General features: G+C 37.6%; 1 protein-coding gene across 4 annotated transcripts; it reads right to left on the bottom strand.

Moving 5' to 3' along the window:
* Positions 1-365: 365 nt before the first annotated feature.
* tead3a (TEA domain family member 3 a) lies at positions 366-17474 on the bottom strand. 4 transcript variants are annotated; one of them, XM_028027812.1, is made up of 13 exons: positions 17217-17474; positions 13731-13992; positions 7892-7956; positions 7671-7733; positions 5769-5780; positions 5240-5350; positions 4322-4365; positions 4160-4221; positions 3939-4072; positions 3682-3852; positions 3244-3384; positions 2994-3146; positions 366-1989 (listed from the first exon to the last, which is right to left on the bottom strand). In XM_028027812.1, the coding sequence occupies exons 1-13, from the start codon at positions 17457-17459 to the stop codon at positions 1876-1878; spliced, it is 1575 nt and encodes a 524-aa protein (XP_027883613.1). In that variant the 5' UTR covers positions 17460-17474; the 3' UTR covers positions 366-1875. The 4 variants fall into 4 exon arrangements, with proteins under 4 accessions (XP_027883613.1, XP_027883843.1, XP_027883763.1 ...); XM_028028042.1 differs by lacking the exon at positions 17217-17474 and adding an exon at positions 16714-16765 and having other exon boundaries at positions 1839-1989; positions 13731-13973; XM_028027962.1 differs by lacking the exons at positions 5769-5780; positions 7671-7733 and adding an exon at positions 7505-7567 and having other exon boundaries at positions 1839-1989.
* Positions 17475-18859: the final 1385 nt, after the last annotated feature.

Raw genomic sequence — 18859 nt, forward strand, 5'->3', positions numbered from 1 at the left:
ACATAAGCACATCACCATGAGGATATTGTGTAGATGGAAAAACATCTTGGTAACAGTATCATGCTGTGGAGATTTTTTTTCTTCCACAGGGACAGGCAAATTGGCCAGAAAAACACTGGTAAAAAAGACAAATCCCAAAACCTTGCAGCTGTACTTGAAATTGAAAAACAATCCTACCGCTATCAACTTAACAATTACGTCAAACTTAACATTGGTATATCAAATGCAACTGCTAAAAAATTCATAAAACGTTACGGTTGTAATATGAAGAAGGGTTTGGAAACATGTGCATAGAACTGGATACCAAGCCGGTATCCAAGTATCCCTTTTCTTGCCAAGTTATAACAATACAATAAATGAAGAACTTAACTTTTCGATTTTTTATTTGAAAATTCATTAAAAAGGATAACTTGTCTTCTCGCTCTGACTCAAACAACATGTGAATTTACTGGTACAGCTTAGAAGCACAGATTTTATTCTTTGGGAGGATTTGAATAAAGGAATTATGATGCAAAGAGACACTAAAAATGCAGCACTTTTTGTCGACTCCACAATAAAAATTAAATTTAAAACAGAACCACCAGTCCTCTTGTTTATATATATATATAAAAACGGAGTGAAAAGCCATGTGTACCAGTTTCAAAGATATTTTACAAGAGTGTCAGATGAAGTTTGTTAGTGTTGACAGGTAAAAATCTACCCAAATGCACTTAAGAGTGATAATAATGTGTAATCTGTACCATACATACATCAATACCCAACCTATACATCCATCTTTTATCATATTTTTCTCACCGTGTTGGTAAAATACAAAAGAAATACCTTACAAAACACATCTTATTGTTTTGGCTTAAACATAGTACCATTACAAATGTAGTGTACACATCCTATACATCAGTGCTCCTCAGCTTAGCACATTCTTATCTTTAACTCATGTGGAGGTAGAAAAACTCCAGCAAGCCCACACAGTCAGAGTAAAGACAGTCTTTTTATGTATGAACCTTTTTTCTTTAAAAAATAAAAATACATTTTGTCAATAAAAAAGTGTGAAACTAATGTGAACTTTATTTCCAAAACAGTTTGGAGCCAGTCTTCCAATAGGTTTTACCTCCCCCACTACGCATCACTGAAAACAATTAAAGTACTGCTTCGATAATATTGCTTTCTCCTTACATTATAGTGTTTAAAAAATAAATACGACATGCACGTCTTTACATGTAGTGCATTATTGTCTGAGACGAGGCAGACCATCTGCAATAAGATCCTTCTATCTTTGATCAAATCGATTAAAAGTCCATGATTTTCACGTAACAGAATTTGTACCTTTCAAAGATACAGAAACAATAAGACGCCAATGTGGCAGGTTACAATGACACTCACTAAAATCATTTGTTTAGAAAACATATGCTTAAACTCGTCTTACGTCAGTCTTGTCTACGATGTTAAAAACATGCTTTACCACAGCATCAATCCCGCTGAAAAAAAATGCTTTAACCAGATAACAAAAAGTCCCCGATGGAGTTTTGAGACCGTTTTTCCTATGCTTTCCTTTTCTGCAGTGTTTTACTCCATGTCAATGAACTCGTGTTTCTAACTTAGAAAGCAAACAAAACAGAAAATGAAGAGAAAGTAAAGCAATGACAGTTGGCACGTTGTGGGATGTTGCTGCTTGCTCTGTTTGCCATCTGAAAAATGTACACATCAAACAAGCTAAAGGTACGACTAAAGTGTGACGGTTGGTCTAAAAAAAAAATTAAAAAAAGACAAGAGTGCGTTCAGAGTAAAGGAGTTGGGGCTCTGTGTGCCGAGCTGGAAATAAGTGTTTTTAAGCCATTTGTATCAAAAGTCAGATGAGTCTTTGCACCAGATATGCTGCTAGTCATTAACAAGGCGATACACATGGTACTGAGCTCCATGTTCGCTTGTGGACACTTCAAACACGAAGGCAATGCACAGCAGAGTCTCCTGGGTCTCTCTGTTGGACACCACCTGATAAAGGACAAAAAGGACAACAGGAAGGTAAGAGTTTAGGAGGTTAACAGTAATAAGTTATAGTAAACAGTACATTTAAGAGAATGCATAAAGTATGAATTAAACTTAAGTAGGTTGAAGAAAATTGGAAATGATTTTAAGTGATCTTGGTGTTTTTTGCTTCTGGTATGAGAGTGAATTGTTTTTGCACTTAACCTGCTGAACTTAACTTACTGAATTTTAGCGAATAGAATTTCGCATAACAATTATTAACAGGTTCTAGGAAAGTACTGAAATCTGTTTTTAAGCTAGACCTTGTTAAATATAAACTCTATAAAAACAAGCCATTTTCCTCGTACAAGTAAATTTAACGCTACAGTCTCTATTATTGCAGCTTAAAGGGGCGGTATTACTGTATGTATTTTCCAGGCATACAGTGCCATTTTATACCACAATCTATTACTTTCTGTTATAAAAATGCTGTAAATATCAAACTTGGAAATTTGACTTTACAATTTGATGCCTTGAAATTGGTCTCAATTTCAAGGCATCTTCGACGACAGTAAAGAGCAGGTCGACAATTGCAGTCATTCCCTTTATGAGATCTTTAATCACTTTAGTCCTTCTATCCCCTCGGGCAAATTTTCTTGTTTTGTCAAAAGCTTCGCCAATGAATTTGAGTCCTAATGGCTTCTTGAGTACAGTCTGTAGCATCGCAGATGTCTTCAAACCCTTTCAAAATGATGATTGTGTTTAAGGTGACTGAGGAAATTTGACATGCTAAACACCCTCTTTTTCTTCTGGTAGAAATGTCTTTCAACATTTGTTAAACAAAGCCGGCTTATTGTCTTCTAAGCCCTTAAAGAGGTTCCAGACTTCTGCTGCTATGCGCTCCGTTTTTCTGACAAGCCTGACTGCATTCACATGGTGTTGGAAGTTCCCAGTTTCTGAGCCGTTCTGACCTTTTATGTTTATATTTCTGTCATTTGTTTTTAGCTGTTATATCAGATTCAGTAAAATACCTGCAGGATGGTGAAGTTCTCAAGTACACTGTTCATCATGTATTTCTCTGGGAGATGCTTGAGTTTGTGGATAAAGTTGATCATGTATTCACACATAGGTGAACGATGGATGCGGAACATGTACTTTCCTCCCTCTAATAGACCAAATTCTGTCTGCATGGGGAAAGAAACACACACATAAGCGTGTATTAAAACACACACCCCCCTCCAAGTTATTTCTCTGCATCACAACAACAGTGGCTTTTCTCACCTCAACTTTCTCCACCACCTGTTTTCCGAAGGAGCAAACCTTTGTGGAAACACTGATGGAGATGCCTTCGGTCCCACTGTACTGGCTGCTCACTCCATAAAATGCACTAGGGCCCTCCTCAATGTCACCGCTCAGATCCGCCTGGAACAGGAACACCAGCCAAAAATAAATAAAAAAGCTCCCGATGACAAATAATAGCTTTGGAAGCTCATTTATTACACTGTGTATCAGAAAAAAGTGTGGCTCAGTGTTGCGTTGATTTTTCTAATATATTTCTTATTGACTTTTTGATTAACAAATTGAAAGACAGAGATCCAAGATATCCTACTTAAATATTATCTGTCTGGTGGTATCTGATGTGCGATTAGCCTCTCATTGATTTTTTTTTTTTTTTTCCCTCTCAACTCTCAGAGACAATTATTCTTTTTATGTACTAACCCAGAACTTAACGAGAAAGAACGCATTGTGAGGACCCTTTTCGTATAGCTCCTTCAGGCCGCCTTTCTTTTCTGAGAACTTGTCATAAATCTGTCTCACGTCTATGGACTCCAAAACCGGGTCGCTGTAGCCTGGATTTGATGGTCCAATGTGAACAAAAAGGTGTTTATACTGCAGAAAGAAATATGAAAGTCAGAGAGAAGAATACAGCTTTTTTTTCTTCTTCTACACACATTCTTTTCGTTATCACATAGTACCGTCTCTCTGTCTTTTTGAGACTCCATAAAAGCAGAGTACTCGAGTAAACGTAGTTTTGCAGAAGCAATGGTTCTGTCTTGCCATACAGGAGCAGCGATTGCTGTAGGCCGAGGTGGTGGCAATGTCTCATAACCTGTTGTGCAATCACACATAAAAAAAAAAAAAAACATTTACCTGGGAGTAGCTGCAATAATAGGTAAACATTATTGTGGAGTCTTACTGATTGGTGGAGGGACAGGCGCTGGTAGTGTAGTGTACGGAGGCTGTGCAAAGGGCTTGATGCTATAAATTTTAAGAATTGAAAATGAAAAAAAAAAAAAAAACAGTTGGAAGGAAGAAATTCATAAAATTATGAAGCTCCGACTTTCCCTGCCAGACTTACTCCTGAGAATGTCCAGGCTGTCCTGGGACAGGGCCGGGCCAGTACTGAGCAACAACACAGAATGGAAACAAGTCATAGAGCATTTAGATTTTAGCAGGAACATTAAATAAAAAAATAAAAGTTGAGCGTGTCTAGTTTTTGGTAAGGGTGCTCCAATCAGGAGCCGATTGTCAATTACGAACAGCAGGATCTGCTGGGACAGATACTGAATCAAGAGATGTCCCAAAGTTGACTACATGCCATCAGGGTTATTAAAAACTGATCAGATAATTTACAGACATTGCCGCAAATTGTTGTTTTTTTTTTTCTTTCTGACTGCTGAGCATTAAGGCTCCACATCTGCTCAGCTTTCATTTAAACCAAACTAATTTGTTGGGGAAATCTTGATTAAACTTGTGATAACAGAGCGACTCTATGGTCACTAGAAAACTTCATAAAAACAAAGATACTGAGCTATTTTCTCCATATTAAAGAATAATTCTTCATTTGTTATCAGTACTGTTCTGTACCACTTATTTCTGCTCATAATATCCAAGGTTTTCACACATAATCAAATTTAAAAAATCAATCCTTCTACATACTGTAATTTCCAAAATTAGCAAATAAGAAAAAAATAAAATCACAAACTGTGACATGGATGAACAAATTGACAGACAGGAACTTGTCTGGATGCATTTAAAAAAGATCTGCTGAAAGAACAAGCTAAATAGACTGCAGTTATATCCGTTACTTCTAAGTACTTTTGCTGCCCTCTGGTGGAATCTGCCTAATGCTTTAAAAAAAAAAGTACATTCTCTTTTAAAATACCTGCCTGGATTTTCTGATCAACATTTTCAGTGACCACCAATAAAAATCAACCGATACAAATAACTGGCAATGAGGGCCTGATTACTGGAGCACCCTTAGTGTGTGTCTCACTCTGACTGGTGGAGGGAAGGGAGTCTGAGGTTTCATTACACTCGCTGACACAATCTGAGCCGACGACAGGTTGGCCACTGTCTGGAGTGCCTTATCTTTGGATACCTGATCCTAAATGAAAGAAGAGACACACACAGAGTAATACGCAATGGTAAAAAACCATCAATTTCAATGTAGGTTAACATAAAGGTCAGACAACTTTTAAAGGATCATCTTATCCAGTGGGCCAGCCAACATTCACTTAAGGTCAGCAAGATGCAGTTACTATAAAGGACAAGACATGAAAGACAGCAAAGCAGAGCTAAGAAGCAAAAGCTGGAGGCGTACCAAGTTGGAAGAGCTAAACCATCACCAGCACTTAGCTAAAGCCACTAAAATAAAAAAAAAAGAAAAAACGAAGCAATGAGTAGTTTTTGAGTATGGCAGTAGAGCTGCAATATGAACTAGCAGTAATAAAAATGTAATGCCAACCACACAGCGCAACAAAAGCCTGAAGCAGAGAACTGGAGTTGTGTAACCAAAAACTTACCAAGTTCATGGCCTATGGCAAAAGAGACATGTAATAAATTCAATTTAGTACACTCAAAACGAAGGGGACAGATGTTGGGTAACACAAAAACTCTGTCTGCTTTGAAATTCATTTGGGGCAGTCATCACTCTGGGTTACTCTGAACACCTCACAAATGTTGGGATTTTAAATAACTCATTATGCCCAAAGAGCCCAAATTGTGGCAGAAAAAAAAAAAATCTATGTCAAGTCAAAACTTTCAGCAGTAATAATAATAACGTAGTAAAGGAAAGTTTGTATTTGCAGTTGTTGACAGTCTTCATGAGAAATGTTTGTTTTGTTGGACTTGAAAATGTCTGACTACATTACATGGTGTGTAATGAGTGAAGACTTTGTTGAAACCAGGTTGGAATAATTTACCAGTAACTTCTAAATGATGAACCACAAAATGCTCTGAAGAAGTCTAAATATTTCACTGGAAGGTTTAAGAATAAACTCAAGCAAACACTAAATTTAAAACCTTTTACCATATAAGAAAACTAACAAATCAGGGGTGGGTGATATGAAAAACTTTTGTGACTTTTAAACTTTTAAAATATTTTGTGTTATTTATTGGGACAACAGTAAAAGTGACAAAACAGTATGTACAACCTCTTTGGAAACTCTAACTGCATTCTATCGTATTTTTAAATTATTGTTACTTATTGATGTTCTTATGGAATCAACAAGAAAATAGTAAATATAAAAATCCCAACAGCACAGCCATTTTGTGGGGGTTTCAAAGCAAATTCCATTAATTGGAATTTGTCATAAAGATAAATTCTTATAATATTTTTTTTTCCAGATAAAGGATATGATAAATGCCCATTCTTAATCAGTCCTAAAGGGTGCTTACATCCACAAATGTATTTAATTTTTAAGAAGCAAGAAGTCAGTGCAAAAATGATGGTAGACAACACTACGCTCAAGGGACAAACAGGAAAAAAGTAAAGAAAGAAAAGAAAAAAATACTCAAGAATGGGAAAACAGATCAGGTTTATCTTCAAAGTGTAACCCTCAGTGAGAAGAATATTACAATGTCTTTGCTAGTGTGTGTGTTTGTGTTTGCAGGCATGAATGCACTTTATCATATACATAGATAAACTAACCAAGCAATGTAATCTCATGCAATTATCTGCCAGATGTCCTGGGCGAAATGAGCAGGCCAGCAAACTCTCATGCATAGACAAAAACTCTTAGCAAAAAATCTAATCCCTTGAAAAGTCACAAAATAAAGGTTTTTTCCCCCCCATGAGCAACGATAACAAAACTACAGCCAGCAAGCAAACACGATATTTGTGCTACAAAGAAAAAAAATGTACTGTATCTAAATGTGCGCATAACACATAGCTTCACTTCTGCGTCATTAACTGCGAGTCCAAATTAAGGTTTTACTCTCATGCAGCTAAAAGCAAGAGCAGCGGCAGCAGAGCAGCGCTACAGAGCCTGAATTAATTTGACATGCAGCTGTGCAAATTAGTTGACTATTAAATCTAAAGGTGTATTCCACAGTTTCACAGCATGCAATCTAATCTTAGGAGAGAAGGCTTGCAAGAGCTGACCAGTGACAGTCCCTGTGGTCTGAACTATGACCAATCTGCAGTTGGAGCTTTAACAACCAACAAGTATTTTTTAACTCCATTACAATAGGTTTAGTAAGATTTGAGTGACATGCAGAACAACGCTGCCAGCACTGCAAAATCAGTACGCCTGTGTACCTTCAGCTTAGACTGAAATTCACGAGACTTTCTCTTGGCCAACACTTGCAGGTGACTAGAGACCTGAAGAAAGACAGGATGAAGGGGAAAGGATGGAAGGAAATGGGGAAAAGAAGGAGGACTGTAACTACAGAGGATAGAGAGAGTTGATGCCACGGGAACCCACCTTGATGCTCGCCTGGTATTCACGTACCCGCTTACGTGCCAAAACTTGAATGTGACTAGATACCTTTGGGGTCAAGTTTAACCCCATGAAAACAAAAAGGAGGATCTTTCAATTTAGAAACAACCAAGATGGCATCCATTTTTGTGAGTGACTAAACATGTGTAATGTTCTACAAAACACACCTGGAAATATGCGTATTGTCCAGAAATATCTGTGCTTACCTGTTTGCGAGTACGTGTCTTTCCAGTTCGAAGCTTTATATAGCGAGCTATCAGCTCATTTCGACCTAGAATCCAGAGGAGAAACAAGTGATTAAAAGAAGCAACAAAAAGGGAGCTGAGTACGTGTGTCTCATTTTAATAAAGTTACAAGTAATTCAATCTTAGTTCTACACCAAGTTTGATAACGGATGACATCAGCACTATCCCGTCCAGACCACTCCAACTCCACAAATTTGTCAGCTCCCCCTTCACAAGATGCCGCTCTGGGAAGTTGCCCAAGTCGCCCACATCAGAAACCGACAGACACTGCAAGTCCTTTATAGTAAAGAACTCACAGAGCAGGTATATTCACTGAAGCCAAAAGCTAAAATTAAAGTGAATCCTTTTGTTTTAATCCCTTGACTATTTTACAAAAGAAGCAAGTGCAACTTTACTGATGGCTCTAGTTAATTGTAAGATGTCTCTGAAAAAAACAAAATAAAAAAGGCTTTTGTTGATCCAACCCAGCACTCATTACACAATTATAATCTCTGGCAGGCTTTGCATATCTGTGGCTTCACAATGTCCCCATTAAAAGCTTCATAGGCCTGGTTTGGCCTTCCTTCCTGGCAGAGCTCCAAAACAAATGACAAATAGGATGTATGAAAAAAAAAAAAAAAAGTAGTGAATGTCTGCACGGGTGACTACAGACTGCCTGTTCATCACTTTCTTCCTTTGCCTCACTAGCTACAAATCAGCCATGATGATCTGATCGTAAAGTGGTGAGCAACTCACTCTGCTGCAAGAAGGTTAAGTGGAGGTGTAATGGTTGATCCCATATGTGTAGTAACATCATCAGCAAATAAAACAATGTGCTTTTCTTGGAAGTGACTGAGCCCCTTGGGGACTCTGGATGAGTCACATCAGTTAACTTACCAGCAACATAAAATTCCCCAGAAATCCTCAAAAAGAGGTTGACTCAGACAAATCAGACCACTCCAACTCCAACAGGAAGGACTTTGTGTCCAAAGGACACAAAGTCCTTCCTGCCTACTGCTGCTCCTTATAAGGTCAGTGACTTTTCTTTTGAAGTAGTTGATTGCAAAACTGAAAATGAGGAGCATAGGGCATAAAAACAAAGACCCAGAAACAACACTGAAAGCCCAGGGGATCGTTTACTGGCAGACAGAAATGGTGCCTTTAAACTCAATGTAGATTAAATAAAGGACTGCTGTTCATTTCACAAGGGCTGATGTAGAAATAACCTCCAAGATTTTACTCCTGGGAATTTGTGCCAGTGATGATCTCACCTGACGAGGCCCGACTGCCCATCTGTTCCTGCTCCATCATCTAGAGCATACTTACCAGTTAGCGTTGCTATGTGGCACATGAATAATACAGCAAAAAGGTCTACTAGCCACTGCAACAATTGGCTAGAGCTAGACATGGGCCGGTCAGCGGCCAAAGGTATTCAAACCCTTAAAGTTAGGTTTAACAAGTGATTACATTTATCCTCCTATGATTTGAAAATATTTTATTGATATGCCACGGAAATTGCCGGAGTTTTCTCCAGCATCATAGAAAAGCACAGTGATGCTCAGCAAAGGTCAGTCAATTGTAAATATAAATGCAGGAGAAGCAACACTTATTTCTCTTAATACAATAATGCTTTTTAACTCTATCGTTGGCAAGTTGGCAAGTGACTAAGTGTTTTGTACTGCAGCCTGGCTACCTGAGCAGATAGCCCGACTCCTCAATTAATATCAGTTATATTTTATACTTGCATTAGTCTAGGAAGCAGAGCTACAAAAGGTAATATTCAGTGCATTAAACATGTGAAAACTACACCTTAATTTAGTGTATTTATTCAAAAGTTTTGCTCAAGTCAGTGGATCAAAATCATAATAAATATTAAAGAGATGAACCAGAAAAGTTGCAAGTAGCTATTCCCCCCCCCCTCCCCCATCAGCTCTAAATCATAAAAGAAATGGTCAAATAGTGAAAAGTAGTAATCTTGTTTCCAATTTATCACTGCCAACATTTTTTTATCTATAAATTACTTAACTAAGAACATGAGTTTAAAATAAATTAAATAGGTAGAGAACATGTGTGTTGCTTCATAAGTTGGGATAACTTTGTAATTTCTCAGTCTTCTGTTAATGGAAACTACTTATCACAAAATTTGTAAAAAAAAAATGTCTTTCTCATCTGGGATAGCTCCAGAAAAAAACTCCAAACATAATAAACAAACACAAAATGGAAAACATATGGTAAAATCTCAAAGAAAACTGCAAATTGATATTGGACAGAACAAGCCTGTCAAAGCATATCAAGCTAAATATTACAATCACACAACAGCAATAATTAATGTTGTAAGATTTCAGGAGCAGTGGGAGTAATTGCTTTTTCTTTAGAGGTAGAAAAAAAAAAAAATATATATATATATATATATATATATATATATAACAAATACAGAGACATATTTATTCAAACTAATGTGTGAAGTTTAGTGGATTGAGATATTTATTTAAAAAATGCACATTGTTTACTGTTGTTCCTTGATTTCAATTTATTCTTTTTAAATCTGACTGTAAAAAGGCAACGAGTAAAGACTTCACAGCTGGCGTTAAAACGGTGCATATGACGAGCATATCTGCACCATTTGAGTCACCAACAATTCATTTATAAGAAGGCAGTCTTACACCATAAGCAACTTTAGTTGCGAGAATGATATGAAAAATATTGTGACTAACCCTCCCACTCCGACTTTATCGTTTCTTGTGGGGGAGAAAACAACAAGTGGGAGTGATGTGTCAGAAGCAAGTTCCACACCTGAATAAACTTCTGCTTATTTTTAAGTGTTTTGCAGCGTTTTTCCTACCATTATTTCCTACCATTATGCACCACGCCCCGCCAACGGGACCGCTCGCCGTGCAGCATGCAGTAATTGATGGTATCAACAGTTAAAGTTATTGCCTTTACCAGCATAAGTACCGCCAGATCTCGTTGTGAGCCATTTCTGTTCCTACATGGTCGATAGTCAACTTTCAGCTCTCTCTCAAGCTCGGTTTAGAGTAGACGCATCATTGTGAACTTTCAAAAGCGTCAACATCAGAGTTGATAAAAGCTGAATGGAAACGCGTGCTTCTACTCCGTTTTCTGCGATGCTAGCACGTGATGAGTCAGGTAGGCTAGCACGAGGGCGAACACCGCCAGCAAAAGGACAGCTCACACAAAAACAGCTGCAAAAAAACCTGCAATACTGATATGGATATCAGCGTTATTTTAAGCATATTGAATTGTGTTTTGGTTGCAGTACTTGCAGGTAGCAGCAGGAGTTATACTCTTGTACCTTCGCATATGGTGAAGGCTAAGTGCTTAATGTCCTAGATATGCTCAAGTGCAACTTCAATGGCAGTTAAATACATTTTATTTGTGTCAATTGCCATTATTCAATTGCTCTACATACTGATTGTAGTTATTAAAAGAAAGAAGAGGTGCACCTATTGCATTTTTATGGACAATAAAAAACTGTTTGTGGGCTAACTGTTTGTAACTTGCTTCTGCACTAAATATAGCAAAAAAGTTGCAAAGTTGGCAACAGTAGGAAGACTATTGTCAAACACAGCCCTCTCTCAGAGCCTTGTGGTAGTAGAAAACATCAGTTGCATGTGCAAGAATCGATAGATCGTTGATCACATAAAATTAAAGAAATTGGGGATGATCAATCATTGCCCTCCACCAGGGCCAAGTCTCTAGGGGAAACACTGAGCAGTGCTACTCTGCTGTCCTTTAAGTTGGTTAGGAAATGCTAAGCTGTTGTTCTGTGAAAACAAATCTGGGTGCAATAATAAAAATTAGCACAGCTTTTAAGCGCCACAATGCTGAAACAAACTTATCTGTGACATAGGTGTTTTGTTTTTTTTTTTCCCTCATAGCACATCACCTAATGAAGTAGAGGCTGAAGCGGATGAAAATGCTAATAAGTGACTGATCAACATGACTGGGATTCTTAGATGTGAGCCAAAACCTTCATTAATATAGGAATAAAATTCTATTCCACATACTCTTCTTAAGGCCCTGAATGCACCCTGGTGCAAACAGACAGAGAGTACAATGAACATGCACATATATTAAACTGAATAAAGCAGACCAATGTAAACAAATGTAAACAAATTGTAAACAAATTTTTAAGCCATCAGTGCATAAACAAAAACAAACAAAATGACACTTTCCATGATAACGCCAACTTGACCTAAAATGTCAACTCGCTCTATCCTTTGATCTTGTTACTACTGGCTGCCCTCTGACCCCAAAGCCAAATACTTCTCTCCAAAACTACCTGCAGACAGATCACTAGTCGACAAACTAAGAGGTCTCTGTAAAAAGGGAAGACAACAAAACAAAGCTCTATAATACAGATATGGCCAATAAAAAACCTTGTGCAAGCGGTAAACATAAACAGGGTCTAAAATCAGAACCTGCTGAGGTCCAAATGAAGGTTATTTTTGGATTACATTGATAAAGTGAATGTTTTAAAGATAAAATCAGTTTTTGGTTATTTATTATTGCGTTTCAAATCTGCAGCAAGTTAAAAAGAAAGAACAGAATAAAAACAGAAATGGAAAGGTGGACAGAGAGCAAGAAACATAAACTGAAAAGTGAATTCATATAGCCCAGAATGCCTTCTTCATGACGTCCACCAACAAAGTGTGGCTAAAATACGATGCAAACTGGAACATCAAAAAGTGATTTATTTCAGTAATTCAACTCAAACTGTGATCATCCTGTTTTATATAGGATCATTACATACAGGGTGATAGATTTCAGAAATAATTTGGCTGATAATGGATTATAGCCAAAACCCTTTATTCTTATTACCAGAAAAACACCAGAAAAGATCAATAAATGTTACGTCAGGACTTCCACAGTAATGTGGAAAACAGCTGACTTGACAGTTGTTCAGCAGACACTCCCTCAGAAGGAGGGTAAGCCACACAAAGTTCTACATCCAAGCATATTAAAGGAAAGCTTGACGGAAGGAAAAAGGATGGTAAAAAAAAAAACGTGCACAAGTAACAGGAGTTAAATCAGCCTTGACAAGATTGTTAAGCAAAGTCCAGTCAAAACACTGTGAGGAAGATTCGCAACTAGAATCAGCGCTTCAAAAGCCACCACACAGATATATCTAGGACATGAGCTACAACTGTTGCATTCCTCGTGTTAAACCGATCCTCGGCCAGGCAACGTCAGAAGTACTTTACATGAGCGGCGCAGAAGAAAAGGATTGGAGTGATGCTCAGTGCTCCAAACTTTTTTTTTTCTTTTCCACAGAAAAGTACATTTTGTATTTCAGTGGAAATCAATGTCCCAGAGACCAACGGAAGAGTGGAGAAGGCCAAAATCCAAGCTGCCTGAGGTCCATCACCAATGAGGATTTACAGGAGAAAGTTATCTGTTGGTGTCGGTCCACTAAGTTTTACCGACTCCAAAGTCACCCTAGATTGTGAGAACTTCATGCTTCCCTTTGCTGAAAAGCTCTATGGAGAGGCTGATTTCATCTTCCACAGGACCCCCAAAAGTACCAATGCCTGCTTCAATGACAAGAGTACCGCTGTGCTTGCTGGTCAGTACATGTGCAAAGGAAAAATTTGCAGACAGACAGCTAATCCAATTGAGTTCATACACTATATTCTATCCAGTACATCATTTTCAGTAGGCCAGCAACACATTTAGGAATACGCCCATTTTCGACAGTTTTGTCTGTGATTATGCTGTACTTAAGACGTAGAAGACAGGAATTTAAGGAGTGAAAAGAAAACTGGCCATCATAATTATCTCAGGACAGAAATCTTCTTACCATACATCTTGCCCTCATCTGAAAGTATGATCTTTCTCCTCCCGCAAGGAGGGTAGATGGCCAGCGCTTCTTGAAAGCTCTGCTCAATGTCTGGACTCCAGACGCCTTCTGGGTCGCCATCCAATCCACGGTCAGCCCCATCTGCCAGTCCCTCTCCGTTCCCGCTCTCCTCCTGCGCCCCATCAGGGCTGCTTCGGCAACTCCACTCCGACGCAATGATGACGGTTCCAGCTACACACTCACCTGCAGCACATGAAATGTCCTTATGATAATTATTAGAGTTTTCTATGGGGCTGGGGGGAAAGGGCTAAAAATATGTTTTATTGCACTTAGATCTATTAGATTTATCATGATGGATGCAAGTCGCTTATGATTGGTGTTCATTCAAAACCTAATTATATCATAAACAGAGGAAAAAAATTCCAATTTAGAATGAGTTTTCCCTTCACATTAAGAACATCCGAGTAGAATATACCACAATACCAGAGGAAAGAGAAGTAATTATTTTTTGAAGGGGGTAAATTTAGACTAAAAGAGCCTGCAATCAGCAAGGTTTACAGCAGTGGAAGTAATAGTCCATGACTGCTTTGAAAACACAATCAAAGTTAAAAAAAGAATATCTTAAAATAAATCTGAATATACAAACTGAAAATGTTCCATGTAAAAGCAAAAAAAAAAAAAAAAAATGTCATGGTAAAGAAGATTCCCCTTCTAAACCACAACACAGACCAGCAGTGAGAAGTAATTACTGCCAACATTAACAGCTGCAGAAAAATCTAAGAATTTACATAAAGAAAAGAAAAAAATTCCCCCACACCCCCCCCCCCCCAAAAATTTAAATTATTTGCTACTTCCTTAGCGAGAACTAACCAAAAGAAAGTAGGGCATGAAGACTAGACTTTAAAAAAAATAATAAAAAATCATGGAACAGTTTAGTTTGCACCAAAATACATTTAAGACATGCCGTCATAGGAACCTTCCAGCAAGTCTTCTGGTTCAAATCTACTCTGCATCACTAGAATCGGAACCAAACAGAGAAGCAGCATTCAGTTTTTATGCTCCACTAATCTGGAATAAACCTTCAGAAAACTGTCCTGAAACCCATTTGCTTATTACATGAAGCATCTGTAGTCCAACTTTTCTTTCTTCCCCTTTAGTTTGCCATTGAAATAAACTAATTTTTTCATGTTTCGCCCTTTGAACTGTCTTGTTGACATGTGCTACACAAATAATCTTGTCCTGCCAAGACCTAAAAAGAAAAACAATTTCGGGATAACCACTCAGTAATGCTTTACTGTAATGTTCAGGACGTGCAGACGTATTAACAATGTTTCCACACCGAATTATTATGGCTAACGAAATTAGAAAAAAAGACAAATTCTAACTCAATAAATACTGACAAAACCAGATTTTGTTCAGATAGTCGTCTTAGAGAAAACGGTTTGAAATAAATTACACTCTCTTGTCAGAAGGATGCCCCAGGTCTCCTTTGAATACAGACACACATTTACTATGTGAAAGCTGCTGGACGTGTAATGCTTTCCAGATTGGTGCAAAAATGATCCCAACCACAAAACAACCCCAGACCATCAGTGTGGTCTCTGAACTTCCCCTGCTGTGTTGGGCTCATACTATACACTGTGCTTACAGACTTCCCAGATTCAGCCTCTGCTGAAAGGGTCGAATTGTTTCCACAGCGATCAGACATAACTGAATGAATGCATGAAAAAGATTTAATGTGTGATACGCAAGCGGCTCCGAAGATGTTTCACATGCATCCTTGTTTCTCTTTCTATTCACGATTAAGCTCCAATACTCCCTCTCAAAGATTAATACATTGTAATATCTAACAAAAAAAAATTACACTCCGATGAGAAGACACTTTAAATATCCAAAATAAACAAACAAAGACACCCAAAACAACAAATAAAATGAATATTAAACAAAACTGCTCTTGAATACATTTTGTCATCTGGTCTTTGGTAGAAAGAGACAAGCAAAACTTTTCAAGTTCGCTTTAATGTATCATGCAATTAATTAATTTATTGCTTATTGTAACAGGCTTATGTCTGATTAAGTGAAATATTGTAATTTTGTCATTAACTGGGCAACCATTGCTTAAATAAGTTAATGACTTAATCCTTTACAGCCCTTTAACAATCAGCATTCAACAATTTCAAATGTAGCCATAGCATACATTAGGTAGTTTATTTCACCAGCTAGCTATAAACTTTATAGAGATGCACTAATCAATAAGCCAGAGCTCAAAAATAGCCCATTTTAATTTGATCGGCTCTGATAAAATCTCAGCCCGTTTTTGATCAATACATCAAAAGCATAAATAGAAAAATCTTTTTTTTTTTTTTTTAAAAAAAAAGGGTCATTTTTGTTTTGTCTGCTTGATTGAAAACTGCTACCTAAAGAAATTAACTCACTTTTTTAAAAATCTTTTGAGTGATTTACCTCTTAGGAGGAAAAAAAAAAAATCAGAATGGTGTCAGGCTTTAAAGAAAACAGCGCGCCACTAAAAAGCAGTGTTTTTATTGCAACTGATTTGTACGTTCGCTAATCTGCAGCATTGCAGCCCGAATAGCTCCAATAGGCAGTGGAGGCGAATGTTGTGGCATTATGGTCAGGAGGCACATGTGGTTCTGTCGTTTCCATTATAGCTCCCAGTGGCCAAAAGGTCAGCTGCTCAGTGCAGCGAGGAGCCAGTAAAGCACTGAGCTAAATAAAACTATGAGCTCAGCAAACTTTGAAAGGACACATGCACGGTACGGGCTCCCTTTTTGCACCAATGGAAGCAGCGGGGGGACACGATTACTCAAGCTCCGTTTCATCACAGATTTCATCCGCAACTTCAGATGAGCGCCGCAACAAACCTTGTAGAAATCTGACCGTCGAGCCTCTTTACCAACCACAGATCACAGCGCAAAGAAAATGGAAATCAAGCGTAGTTTCTGTCGTGGCTTGATATACTCGCATAGTAGCGAAACTTTCCCAACAACAGCAGCTAGCATGGGGAGGGAAAATAAAGCCGTTTAGCGAAATGTAAGTTGGTCAAAACTCAGAAGAAGGAAACACACACATTACATCTGCCCTAAAAAGGTTACAAACAACCCATAATTGTGTTACAGTTCAGAAAACGTCACTGTTAGTTTTCTATTGGGTAAAATGAAGTTGCTTTACTCCTTCGAAGTGCTATGCTAGTTTGTTAGCTTAGGCGCTAATCAAACCGTAACAAACTGCAAACTAAGTCTCGAGGACATTTAAAAGTGATTAGTTACGGGCGACAATGGCTTATCACAAACAAGACATACTGCCTGTTAAGCACACGGGACTCTTGATTCAGCAAATCCGCGGCGGGAAAATGCTAAATATGTCAAATATCCCAAAACTTCCAGCAAAGGCGAAGCAGCTGCTGCGGCGTGAAAAAAAAAAAGTTGCTGCACACAACAAAGAAGGATATCTGGGAGCTGCACTCACCTCGCAACGGCTTCCGCGCTCTGCTCTTACAGGGACAAAACTTCTTCTCCCCCGTAAAACCCTGTTTCTGCACAACACTGGGCTCTGGAATTCAACAGTAGGAACAATAGAACAGAAAAAGGTGGAATGTATTTTATAAATTTGGTATGAAATCAGGGCTCGGAAAGAAAACGCGCAGAGGCGTGGCGTCGAAAACACTCGACACGCAAAAGTTTTGTGGCTTCCAGCGCAAACTCCTCCCATGACGGAATGGGAGACTCCTGATTAGAGATGACTTCTGCAGAGGGAGACTGGTGGCATACTCGCTGCAAATTTCCTGCTTGGGTTAGTCATAAAGAAAGCGCACATTAATAACCTTTGATGGTGGAGGAGCAACAGCAGCCGTTTTTAAAGGGGCCTTAAGCAGAATTTAATTCTGGGGCCCAATTTCTATTAAGATTATTACCACATGTCACATTCCGAATCACTGTTTTATATTGTAAGAGCTGTGTGTATTTAGCTAAATTTAAGAGCCTAAAATCAAATTCCATAAACTGACCATTCAGTAAAATGTGTTTTGATTGACATCTTCATTAGTCAATAAATCAAGCAGACTTTGGACAAAATCCCAACGTAGTCTAGAGAAAATATAACATGTCATTTCAATGTTTTCAAGGTCTGGGTCATTATGGAAAGGGAAAAACAGTGTATGAAATGTTTTAGTATTTTTAGTCATGCATTGTGTAAATATCTTTACATTTTATCCTTCCTTCCATGTGTCCTTCCTCTCCCATCCATTTGGTGTCTCTTACCTCACTTCATTTCTTGTGTCTCCTCCTCCTCGTTTCCTTCCTACTTTCCATTCTTTTCCACCTTTTCTCTTACTTTTAATTGCTCCGTGTCTTTCCTATCTTATTTGCGTCCTTCATTGTCCTCTTCCTTACATCAACCTTTAATTATGTCATCTCAGCCATCCTTCCTTCTTCCCTTCTTTATTTCTTCTTTCCTTCCTTTATTCCTTGTGAAATGCCTACATTCCTTCATTGTGTCCATATGTCAAACCTTTCCACTGCAGAAATTTCTGCCATTAGTTGGTAGTTATGTTTGTATTTTATTTATTTATTTACTTGTGATGGTAATAAAATTGGTATTCTTAGAAGCAACAAAGTAAATATGTAAACCTATTGAAATAAATGATTTATGTAATGGTAAAAAGACCTGGGTGTTCATTTTTTAGTCATATTGCCACCATGTTATTCATACATTTATTAATGTCTTGAGTTCCAAACTAAATATTTAATTCACCAGCTAAATATTTAACTTTCAAATTAAAGATTATTTAGCAAGTTAAATATTTAGTTTGTAAAATAAATGTTTAGTTCCCTAATAATATTTATTTAGTGAAATATTTAGATTCAAGTTAAATGTTTATTTTTGCTAAATGCTCGTTTTGTTCAAAATAAAGTATTTATTTTCCAAATTAGGTAACTAAACATTTGGGTTGCTAGCTACATGTTTAGCTCATAACTAAATATTTAGCATTGTTTCTAAGTGTATAAGTAGAAAACTAAATGTTGAGTTTGGAAAATAAATATTCAGTTTGAAAATTTAATGTTTAGTTTGGAAAATAAATATTTATTTTCAAACTAAGTATGTTATTTAGC

The sequence above is a fragment of the Xiphophorus couchianus genome, chromosome 1 (assembly GCF_001444195.1).
Source record: "Xiphophorus couchianus chromosome 1, X_couchianus-1.0, whole genome shotgun sequence".
NCBI classification, from domain to species: Eukaryota; Metazoa; Chordata; class Actinopteri; order Cyprinodontiformes; family Poeciliidae; genus Xiphophorus; species Xiphophorus couchianus.

Coding starts and splice junctions, on each gene's coding strand:
- tead3a (XM_028027812.1), bottom strand. CDS start 17,459: ATGGGAGGAGTTTGCGCTGGAAGCCACAAAACTTTTGCGTGTCGAGTG. Junction 4,073..4,159: donor GCCTGTCCCTCCACCAATCA/GTAAGACTCCAC, acceptor ATTGCACAACAG/GTTATGAGACATTGCCACCA. Junction 3,147..3,243: donor AGGTGGTGGAGAAAGTTGAG/GTGAGAAAAGCC, acceptor TTCCCCATGCAG/ACAGAATTTGGTCTATTAGA.